The following is a 12,075-nucleotide window of genomic DNA, read 5'->3' as shown; positions in this document are numbered from 1 at the left end:
TTCAATGCACGCTAGCTACTGGTGTCTGACGCTCAAAAAATTGAAAATATTTTAACTCTTCAGCATCTACGCGTGTCTAAAAACATGTGTCTAAAAAGAAGCATCTACAAAAACGCGCGTCTAAAAGGCCGGAAAACGCCATCTAAAAAAAGGCGGCGAACGCCGGTCAGACGTGCCATATCATAGGAAAACAATGGTTTTACTGGTGTCGCGTTTCTAGCATTTTATCTTGGTGTGATCACTCCTTTAGACATGTCGTGCTGGGTTTAATTACTTATGGCCCACAGAAAATGAGTAGATAATCATGATCAGTAAGTGGCCCTCTTGTTTGAGGACCCGACGACGACAGACGCCTTCTTTCTCAACATAGCTGCCTGTTCAACTAGAGACTGACCGCTGGTGGCGCTTGCTGTGCACGACAGTACCAATCCTCAATACAGCATCTCCATATCAGTGTAATAGGAAGAGGAGCACCCTTATATCCAATGGTATCGGAAATCACACCTGTGGGATTTCTGAATAACCCGGTATACCGTAATACCTTGATAGCACCCAAGCCTAGTGTAAATAATTAAATACTTTACCTGAGTAAAAACATCACTGCAGCAGACCAAATACTCTGTAGACCTAAACATAACCTACTGGAGGAGTCTGCTTAACCTCTCGTGCCGGTGAGATGTTCTTTCACACATTAACAGACGTGATGTCTTAAACTGTAAATGCAAAGACTGAAAATGTGATTAAAATCCGTAGGTCGTTCCTTTGAGTCCATGTGTGACACATGTACACATATTCTAAAGGCAATGTTTATTTTTGTTTGTTTATCTTTTTGACAGGAGAGATGAGTACTTCCCATCATCTTGGACATGACATGACAACTGATCTGGTAAATATGAAGCAGTGTGTTGGACACATTATGTTTATATCTTTATATTTTTATATATTTTATTTATCAGATCATCTGGACAAGACAGACATAATACAGTATTGTCATTAAACAACAATATAATAAACTGTTCAGTAGCCATGTTGGGGCATGTTGTTAACATGTTTGTGGACCTGTGTTTGTTTGGTTTTTTTGACATAAAAATTGAGATTTATATTTTCCTCTCAGATTGATGAACTGCATTTATCTATTAAAGGGGAAACCCATGTTGAAAAGAGCTTCATTCGTAGAGATGTCTCCTTTAAAGAGCGACAACATGCTAGGTAAGTACACACATGCTGTTGTCAAGGTTAGAAACTCTAATTTCACAAAGTTCTGTCAAGTGTCTGGAAAAACCCAGAATAATCAATGCGTTGTGCATATTAAGACATGACATTAGCAGCAACAGTTAAGCACAGGAAAACACATCATGTTCACAAACAGTTTGCAAAACACAAACAATAAAGAATAAACAACATCCATAAATCCTTAAGACAGTTCCTTAAAACAGGCGTATTGCCATATGGTCTGTTTCCAAACAAGATTCATGCACGATGATGCAATGAACCTACACTCCCCTGACCAAAATTGTTCTCTCTTGAAACCTGTTATGATAAAGAGTACTGGCTGATACATTAACATACGTTATTCAAATACACATTCAAATAATTTCAGTACCTATTCCACTCTAACTAGTTTTAGATGTGTGGACAAAACTTAATTCAAAGTGATATATAATATTTACAGCATTACCGAAAAGCCACAAACAACAAACCCTTTAGGTCGAAACAGACTAACATTAATTGCATCACACAGTACCAGCTGATGGCAAACAGACCTGTGACCTCACTAATCCAACCCAAAAGCCTTGACAGCAGCGTAGATCCTCTGTCTCTCTGCTGCTCTTGAATCCTTTATTGCACCACTGCCAGTTTTCATCACGGTGAAGATGACAGCAGAATAAACCTGTGTGTCCTCATCTCTCTGAGGAAATACATGACATGACAAAGTTAAAAAAAGACCCATAACTGTTTCAATAAGGTTGATCCTACTGTACCGTCAAATTCTTTACCTGTTGACTTTTCTGACCACCACTGTTTCTTTGCACTGTAACAGCAGCTGAAATTATGAAACAAACAAAAAAAATTACCAATACAGATGCAGTAGTTTTAATGTAGTACTGTCAGACAGAGAACTATAAATAACTTCTATTACCACTGTAACAATCATTCTCTTTCTTCTTCATGGCGTAGATGAGGACGGCTACAACAATCAGACTTATAGCCAACACAGCACACAGAAGAAAAATAACTGCATCTGCATTCAGTGAGCACGTACTGGCTCCTGAAACATCAAGAGGGAAAAAAAAAGTTAAAAGGTAAATGATGTTTAATGTCACCTCCTGGTTAAATGATTCTGCATGAAAAAACAGCAATAGCTGATCTGAATAGGTTTGATTTGACTTGTAATACACATATACACACAGTTTGAAATGAACAGAATCATGACACATTTACCTTCAACATACAGCTCTGTTCCATTTCCAAATAATATCTCTCCACATGTGGCCACAGCACAGTAATAAGTCCCGGCATCAGAGGAGCTGACGTCCTTAGAGAAGCTGTGGACACATTTCTGCAGAGAGTGAGCTTCAGGACTCTTCTCACATCCATCACTACTGTTTACTTGGGCATAAATGAAACTGGGATGAGATTGATCTGATGCGGCTCTGAACCAATAAACTCTGTGTTCTTCTAAACATGTTTTCTTCTCAGAGTCAGAGAGGACTGAACACTGCAGAGTCACTGAGTCTCCTGGACGGACTGGATCAGATAGATCTTGAGTGACGGCAGTGATATCAGGTTCTGGTCCTGGGGATGAAAAATAGTAACATAGCTGTTAATATTTATGCATAATTCTGTAACTCTGAGGGCATCTGGAGATTCTGCTGCAGTTTTTGCTGTATCTACCTTTGATTCTCAGAAATGTTCCTCTCAAAAATGTCATTTTGCTTTTTTTCATGTTCATACAGTAGTAGACTGCAGTATCTCTTATACGTGTTTCAGTAATATGCAGAACAAAAGTTCCAGGCTCTTGTTTTGCTGCAATGCAACGGGTCTCCACATCAACTCCTAAATCAACGGCAACTGTTGCCCCCTAAAATTTCAGGAAAGGTTCCAGAAACAAGTCTGATCCAAAATAAGGATGATAAACTAAATCTGCTGTGGGGGCATGTTAGAGTCACACTTGTCTCGCACCAACAGTCTTTGTCTCAAAGATGTGATCCTCTGTGCATCCTGAAGATAAAACGAAAACACATCAATGATAAACAAGAGACACATTTACAGCATAAAGATGACAAAATATATTTTAAATATATATCCTGAGTAGATGTGACTTTAATACTTACGTCCAATATTGAGCACGAGCAGAATATAAAATAGGATCAGCATTTTCTGTTCTTCCTACACAGAGACTGCAGTTAACCCTTTGGGCCCAAGGCGTTTTTGGGCTATTTTTACTGCCTTTACTTTTAAGCTCATATCACAGTCATTATAAAGGCTACATACAGATGCTATATCTTGGTTTTTTTTTTCAGGACAATCTGGGCTAAACAGATTTGCCATCATTTCATGTTCTTCTATGTGCCTGTATTTTATATTAATTTTTATATCAATGAAAAAAACAAATCCGTGTGACTAATTTCTTACATTTTTACATGTATCTCACCATAGCAAGTTGGAAGAAGACATATTCTGCCATATATGAAGAGGGGAGACTCTCTGGAATCTGGCAATATAAGAACCATGATGGTGGGACATTCTGTCACTTCACAGCTGTCCAAAACATGTGGTTTGTGCCAGGCGGACATGATAATGCAAGAAATTCCATCGACTCATTCACAAGTGAAAATGTGTTTTATCTGAAGGAAACATGCAATATTTACATCTAAGATCATAGAAAAATAGTCAGCCAAGTGCAATGATGTCCTCCAAGATAATATTTGTTTTTCAGTTTCAGTTATATATTGGGGGGACATTTTGGGCATTGGTGGGGGGGGGCACATGTCCCCTTCAATGTATATGGTGACTACGGCCCTGTCATGCATGCATAATTAGGCTACAGTTGTCTGGGTGCGCAAAGGTGAAGTGGCTGGTCTTGTCATACAAAGTTTGATGGAGTGTCAACAATATGGAGATATTTGCATCTTGAAAGCTGGACTACAAATGTGGATAGGCAGGGAGAAACACACGCAAGCCTAAGACGTGGTAAGATACGATATTCCTCACTATATGAAGTGACTGACAACAAGATCTGTATAATGGGTTGTAAAGAAATTCGTCAGGTTTTTGTTTTGTAGACAATTAATCTGGATTTATAGCGTGATGGGATGACAGCACAATGATGTGTGTGGTATCACTGGAAAGCTCTGCTTTCATGTGATATGCGTGGCATTTCTGTGCGAGTCTGCGTTCGCGAGTAATCCATCCAACAGTAATGTGTGTGCAGAGCTGTATGAAAGCTCTGTTATTCATGATTTTAGTGTAACTTTATCATTTTTTTTCGCTGTGAAAACACTGGACAAGCGCTGGCCTTGACGGAAAGCTACAGTTCTGCTGTTTCCGTTGATATGCGTGGCTTCTCGCTATGACGCACGGTCGTGAAGAAAATCCACAGAGAAGAACGGGTGTGAATTTGGACGCACTATGCGTCGTTCGGGCCCATAGGGTTAAATTAGAGCGTATCAGAAGATGATTCGCTTTAATTTAGTCATATCAAGTGGGAGGGAACATTTCAGAGCAATCTGATTGGCCTCTCGCTATGTTGGCGCTTTACTGTACGACCACAGAGGTGATGAAGTCAACCATCTTTCCTACATGAAACAACACAACAGCACGCCTCTGTTTCATGTGTCTGTCTTCAGGTTTCTATAACTGACACTGAGAGTAAACACAAGTTAATGCCTTTGTCTTTAAAACTCAACTTTCTCAGTTTGCAATGCAGGATTCCTGTCATAAATCTGTTGTCTCAGAGCCCACTGAGAGACCAGGACCAGGTTTAATTACTGTGGGTTACTGTTTGTAAACATGCTCACGTGTAAAACTAAAACTAACAGCCAACTCTTTTTTTTCCCTCGCTTTATGTTTGCTTTTTTTCCAGCACTGTGTATCTTGGATGTCTGCTGCTGACGGTCTAGCACCTGGTTGCTACATTTTAAAAAGCCCCGACCTGACCTGAGCTCTGTGGGAATACACGCCTGTAAATGTCATGAACACAGAAAATAAAAACAAAATAAGAAAACACAGGCAGAGGGCAGAGTCTCTGCAAGTTAAAACATCACCACACACTTCTAGTAGGTCACAAGTGATGATTGAGAGGGATTGCTGCTGTATGAGTCTACACATAAATCCTCCACAGCCTGCCTTTAACAAACTGAAGATTTACAATCAATTTTTTTTTTATCAAAAGCTTTTTTCAAAAGGGCACTGATACCACTGTCTTTAATGCATGACATGTAATTTACTTGTCAGTATATAGGCCTGTGTCTACAGGCTTATCCAATCCAGCCATTTGCCACAGTGACAAAGACAGAGGAGCCATCTTAAATACTGTGTAGCCAGCCAATTCAAACACTCCACATCATCAGTGATGACCCGCCCACTCTGCCTGTCAGTCACATCAGCAGGAAGAGCACAGCGTACAGAGGAGGGCTGTTAAACCATCCATCCTCTATACTCACTTCACTTCTTTTCAGAGAGCTGCTGACAGACAGCAGCAGAGCGACACTCTCACAGTATCACAGGAACATTCACCTGGAGCTGATTTAGACTTTCTGACCTCCATGTTTTTATGTGAGGGAGAGAAGCCATGTGACCCTGGGAGAAAACCACTAATGAGATACACCAGTGATTAACAAGGTGATTAACATGTGTAAAACAATCCTGTGTCAACAAACTGTATGGATGACAGCATCTCTATAACATTAACAGAACACCTGTGAATATTCTGCAGTCCAGTACAAAGACGTTTGGAGAAAGACAAAAGAAAGACGGGAAGCCCATCTATCTATAGGGCCAAAGCTGCTGAAACATTTGTCAGAACAGCAGGTTGTGGTTTGTGGTTTTCATCAGGGTCAACATATTGTTGACAACGGGCCAAAACACACTCTGTACTTTCACACACAAACACACATTTATATTCACCACTGACAGATAAATGATGCGTGGAAACTTCAGCATTGTTGTAGTCGGGCTTCAAACTAAGGTGTCAGTACAAAGAGGCTGTTCTACCTTTCGCACTCTGTGTTTCAGCCTCAGGACGCTGGGCTTTACTGCTGCTGTCAAAAGGCAAGTGGAATAATATCCAACAGTGTTCATAAAGCAACAACTAACAGGAGGAGGTAAAGGGTTCAGGAGGGTTGGACACAGAGTGTTTCTAGGATCCGCCCCCAAGATTACTCTGTTACCTTTTTTATGCACTCTGGCATCTTTTTTTTTTTTTTTTTTTTTTTACCCCGAAAGGTGTTTTAAAATTGTATTTACAGATTACGTATGAATTGTGATGTTAACAATGTCTGTAATTAGTATTGAGTAGAAACAGAACTGAACTGCTGTCATTAAAATGTAGAGAATTTAGAGGTACTTGTACCATTTTATGCTCCTTTATATTTATACTTCTCTACATTGTACTTTTTTACTCGACTACATTTATTTGTCTGCTTTAGTTATTTTGAAGACTTCGATTATATAAAATATGATCAACTAATAAATGATAATGTATAATTAGAGATTATTCCACCCAGCAGTAAATAAAGCATTTAAAATGAGCTCCACCTTCACCAGCTGCAACATTAAAGTGATCAATCACACAAAATGAGCTGCTTGAAGGACAAAGAGGACCCAAAACTTGTGTTTTTTGATCACACATATTTGTTTTATTTATTTATTATTTTTAGGCCGTTTCCAATGATTTAAAAATATATATACAGCCTATTTAGATTTGGGCTATTCATAAAACATTCAGGGCTGAAGCCTCAGACTCCCCAGGCCTAACAATGCCTCTGGTTGGAGACACACACACACACACACACACACACACACACACACACACACACACACACACACACACACACACACACACACTTTTTTTCTGTTGAACCTCTCAGTGGTTTGGTGCTTTTCATTGGTGGTAGCTGTCAGAAGGAGGAGGTGCTAATCACTCACTGGTCCCACCCTGGTGTTTTTGTCAAGAGCAGAGTTTGAAGTGTGATCTGTAGTTTGCCTGATTATTGACTCAGAGGTTTACTCACTAAAGTCTGTTCCAGTGTACATCACTTGGCTCAGTGATGGACTTACAGCCTGTCCACGTTAATGGTGAATGAATCAATATATTAACATTTAAAATTAAATCAAAAACAAGCTTAAGCTCATCTGCCACACAGTTTCAGATGCTTTTGGTTGCATTTTAAAAACACAAAACAAAGGGACATGATTTGTTCTTTAAATGAGCACAATAACACACACGTAAAAGTAAATCAATCGTTTCAGTCTGTGAAACTAAAGTTAGGCTGCTGAAGCCTCTTGTATCTCTCCTCTCACTACACATCCTGTTGAAGCCCATCGTCAGGTCTGTTCTGAGTAAACAGCCTTGATGGTTGGTCAAAGGGAGGAGAAACGGCCCACCACAGCCTGTGTCTGTCAGTGTAGCTGTTGCATGTGGCTTTGCTTGACATGCAGAGGGTCTTTACAAAGTGCTGTGAGACCAGAGAGATGGAGGGCTTCATTCATTTCAGTAGTTATGCCCTGACATTTTTAGTATATCAGAATATTAGTTTATCTTATTAACATGTTGTTTTCCTGACGTAAAAACAACATATGTATATGTGTTAGCTATGCCTCAACAAATTTTCCAGTTGTGGTGAACAGATACACAGCAGTTCACGTTTGAAACCACTGACACACACACACACACACACACACACACACACACACACACACACACACACACACACACACACACGTTTCGGCCTCTTTCCCAGTTGAGAAGTGAAGGTTTTGACAGCATTTTGGGTGCAGGAGGCTCATCTACACAGCATGGGGACCCATTTGCAGAAAGAGCAAGCTTAAAAGATAATGAGATGGATGATGTGACGAATCGGTTCAAAGAAAAAAGGAGGTTAACACTGTTTAACACTGCTGTGGTGCTGTGTAGTGTTTCTGTGTTGTGTAGAGTGCAGTTACAAATGAGTGTGCATCATATACGGAGGATAAATCAGTAAGTCAATGTAAAATACAGACTTCTCTTGTCCTGTGTGCGCCGTATAAAACACAGACGTGGGGGGAGGGGTTCTCTGTGAATAGGATTGAGGCCAATTAGGTTTCAGATGTGTTTAGAAAGCAAAACAACATGTAAAATACAAACTGTACAAACTTGTCTGGGACAAAAAGAGAGAGCCCTCTTTCTCTCACACATATGTTTACCTGTGAGTTTTCACATCTCTGTGGTTTTGGCCACATTTCCTCTCACCTTTCCCCTGCAACTGTCAATCAAACCTGCAGGCTACATCCTACGCTGTAGCCAATATTATATCAAACATTCTTTGGACGTTCAAATTTAAACAAATATGAAACATTTCACTCTAACTCCAGGATGACTTTAGCTTACTGTAGCTTAGCACAACCATAAGAAGCAAAGGAAAGTACAGCCTCATGCCGCTAATGAAGCCACAGATTTTCTTTTCTATTTCTATTTAAGGCAGGCTGTGGAATTTACTTGGAAAAATTCAGTTATTTTTACAGAAACACACTGTGTGTTTCCTGGAGGTGTAACTCTCTGAACCCTGAACCTTCATTGTTTATAGCTGTGTTTGCTAGCTAAGAGACGTCTTCCTCCTGCATTGCTACATTTCTCTGCATGTAACCTTCACCAACTGTTGACCAATAGAATGGCATGAATGTGTCAGAAAATGTGTATTGTGTCGTCATGTGCAAAACACACCCACACGCACAATACTGGTTATTACGGAAACAATAAATTCAGTCATGTGGTGAGAATAAAGACATTGCTTTGAAACCTTAACAACAACAACAACAACATGTAGACGTCCCATCGAATGAAAACAGATCACAAGTTTGCTAACTGTAAGGAGGGGGAAGATCATTTTCCACAGCTCAGCCAATCACAGCGATGTCTACTTTGTAAACCTTGATCGCCTCTTGACTACATCTCCATTTGGGTGGGAAGACATCAGCAGTGCAAGACCAAGGTGCTGTACCACAATGATCGGAGGACTGGCTGCTTTGATTCTTCTTAGTACAGGGTGTAAGTGCAATTCTTACCTAGAGAGAGAAAGACGATGTCAATGGCAAATACTTTACCTTTTGACTTTGTCCTCTCATGTTGTAATTCTGCTACTGTTTGTCTCATTTCTTCAGCTCTGCTTCAATCTGCAGAGGTTCCTCATCAGATCTCTCTGACTGTGGTTGAACTTGGAGGGAATGTTACTTTGCAGTGTCCAGTTTCTGAGAAGGATGGCAAATTCTTTTACTGGTACAAACAGTCTCTCGGATATATGGCCCAAACAGTTGCAACTGCAGTTCAGGGTCAGTTAACAGTAAGTGAACAGTTTGACAACCCACGGTTCAAAGCAACAAAAGGAGTTGCTCAGTATCTTCTTACCATCACAAATGTCAGCAAAGAGGATGAAGCAACATACTTCTGTCACTATGGAGTGCCGTATTCATGGAGTTTCAGCGAAGGCATCTTCTTGGCTGTGAACGGTAAAATATCTTTTACTTTCAGTGTTTGTGCCAAGTTTTTATGTCGTACAAACAGTTTAGATCATTAAGTACTTCTGATATTTCTTTTCCTGACTCATGCAGATAGTAATCAGCAGAAATGTTTCCATGTGAAACAAAGTCCGGACACTGAGTCGGTCCAGCCAGGCGACAGAGTGAATCTCCAGTGTTCACTTCTTTCCACGTACAAAACCAACAGAGATGAGTGTCCAGGTGAAGACAGAGTGTACTGGCTCAGATCTGGATCAGGAGAATCTCATCCAAGCATCATTTACACTGACAGAGACAAACAAGAGGAGAGAAGTTGTGACTACAGTCTGTCCAAAACTATACAGACCTCCTCTGATACTGGGACTTACTACTGTGCTGTGGTCACATGTGGAGAGATCCTGTTTGGTGAAGGAACTAAAGTGGAAACAAGTACGTGTTTACAGTCGTATTTAAGTCAAATGTGCATCTTGGAAAATTTATTTACCCTGGTTAAAATGTGTTAATGTAAACATGTGGTGATTATCAATCTGTTAGTTTCTTTTCCTACTGCATGAAGTTACATTTACACAGAAGATATTTTTATTTTACACTGAACATTGACTTACCAGTTGTGCCTGCTGAAAATATTAGTTTTCTAAATGCCACTGTGTTTCCAATAACTAATGAAAACTCCCAAGAATCCATCATTTCATGATGCTTCATGTCTCTTGGGAAATGTTTGTGATTTAGGATCAGAACTGGAAGCAGTTGTCCTTGCTCTTGGAGTACTGCTGGTCTGCTGTGTGACTGTGATTAGCGGCCTTTTTTTCTACGGAATTTCAAGGAATGTTTGTAAAAGTTTTAAAGGTATGTTCACAAATTTTTACTTTCATTTAATTTTCACTTTTTGAGGTCTGAATGTCTCAAAGTATTTTGTCGTTAGAAATAGATCATGTGCGCTTCTGGTGATCAGATAGTCTGTGGTTTCCACAACTGTTTAAGTTAACTGTAGAAAATGATGGAATGCTAGAAAATCCATCCATGTGTCTTAATTAGGACAGCATACGGTATATTTCTATTTCTATTTAACAAAATATGATGATGGTGGAAATAAGATTTGGACAGTATCCATTTTTTCTTACCTTTATACCTCCCTGACCTTTCACCAGGATACAAGGTATATGATGATATTTGTGTTTAAAACAAAACAAAGCAAACAAACAAAAACCTTAAAAGCTGAGGTTCTGGTGACAGAAGTCATTGATTCATGTATGTCGTCCAGCCTGCAATGTTACTTCTAATATGCAATTAGCCGACTTAGACATGTCGTGCTGGGTTTAATTACTTATGGCCCACAGAAAATGAGTAGATAATCATGATCAGTAAGTGCCCCTCTTGAGGACCCGACGACGACAGACGCCTTCTTTCTCAACATAGCTGCCTGTTCAACTAGAGACTGACCGCTGGTGGCGCTTGCTGTGCTCTACAGTACCAATCCTCAATACAGCATCTCCATATCAGTGTAATAGGAAAAGGAGCATCCTTATATCCAATGGTATTGGAAATCACACCTGTGGGATTTCTGAATAACCCGGTATACCGTAATACCTTGATAGCACCCAAGCCTAGTGTAAATAATTAAATACTTTACCTGAGTAAAACATCACTGCAGCAGACCAAATATTCTGTAGACCTATACACAGACTACTGGAGGAGTCTGCTTAACCTCTTGTGCCGGTGAGATGTTGGTTTCTTTTTTCTTGTCATAATGTGTCATTATAGTAACCTGAGGTAAGTTACAGTCACTGTACTTAACGTTTCCAATGTAAAATTGTATTTTGCAAACTATCAAGTAACTTTTATTGTCCAGTGAATGTTGGAAAAGAAATACAATACCTCCTGAGTATGTCAAACTACAATATCCCATTGCAGCAGGAAACACTGAACATCTCATTTCAGATGCTACAAGTCATTGCAAACTATGATTCATTTGCCCTTCAGCAACACACTTCACCTACTGTCATACAGAAGTTATTTCACACATTAACAGACGTGATGTCTTAAACTGTAAATGCAAAGACTGAAAATGTGATTAAAATCCGTAGGTCATTCCTTTGTGTCCATGTGTGACACATGTACACATATTCTAAAGGCAATGTTTATTTTTGTTTGTTTATCTTTTTGACAGGAGAGATGAGTACTTCCCATCATCTTGGACATGACATGACAACTGATCTGGTAAATATGAAGCAGTGTGTTGGACACATTATGTTTATATCTTTATATTTTTATATATTTTATTTATCAGATCATCTGGACAAGACAGACATAATACAGTATTGTCATTAAACAATAATATAATAAACTGTATTTTACTATATG

At 39.4% G+C, this 12,075-nt stretch overlaps 3 protein-coding genes across 24 annotated transcripts in view; 2 read left to right on the top strand and 1 right to left on the bottom strand.

Annotated features, from left to right (window-relative positions):
* The window catches only part of LOC125895062 (uncharacterized), a 196,997-nt gene that overhangs the window by 28,697 nt on the left and 156,225 nt on the right, over positions 1-12,075 (top strand). For 17 of the 22 annotated variants that reach the window (XR_007450136.1, XM_049586846.1, XM_049586847.1 and 14 more), the window contains exon 1: positions 9,070-9,247. Coding sequence is in view for 21 of the 22 variants with exons in the window: in XM_049586846.1 (XP_049442803.1) it covers positions 9,205-9,247 (43 nt within the window). In the remaining variant the exon portion in view is untranslated. Of the gene's footprint in view, positions 1-836; positions 887-9,069; positions 9,248-9,360; positions 9,706-9,807; positions 10,144-10,443; positions 10,561-11,881; positions 11,932-12,075 lie in introns of those variants that run through there. The other 5 variants (XM_049586837.1, XM_049586844.1, XM_049586845.1 and 2 more) reach the window with 4 other exon arrangements.
* LOC125895065 (uncharacterized) overlaps positions 1-12,075 on the top strand; it is a 170,330-nt gene that overhangs the window by 2,088 nt on the left and 156,167 nt on the right. The gene's annotated exons all lie outside the window — the stretch shown is intronic.
* LOC125895081 (uncharacterized) overlaps positions 1-12,075 on the bottom strand; it is a 100,389-nt gene that overhangs the window by 24,861 nt on the left and 63,453 nt on the right. The gene's annotated exons all lie outside the window — the stretch shown is intronic.

Source organism: Epinephelus fuscoguttatus, linkage group LG9 (genome assembly GCF_011397635.1).
Source record: "Epinephelus fuscoguttatus linkage group LG9, E.fuscoguttatus.final_Chr_v1".
Classification (NCBI taxonomy): Eukaryota; Metazoa; Chordata; class Actinopteri; order Perciformes; family Serranidae; genus Epinephelus; species Epinephelus fuscoguttatus.
The sequence above is the reverse complement of the archived record's forward strand: the minus strand, read 5'-3'. Positions and strand labels throughout refer to the sequence as shown.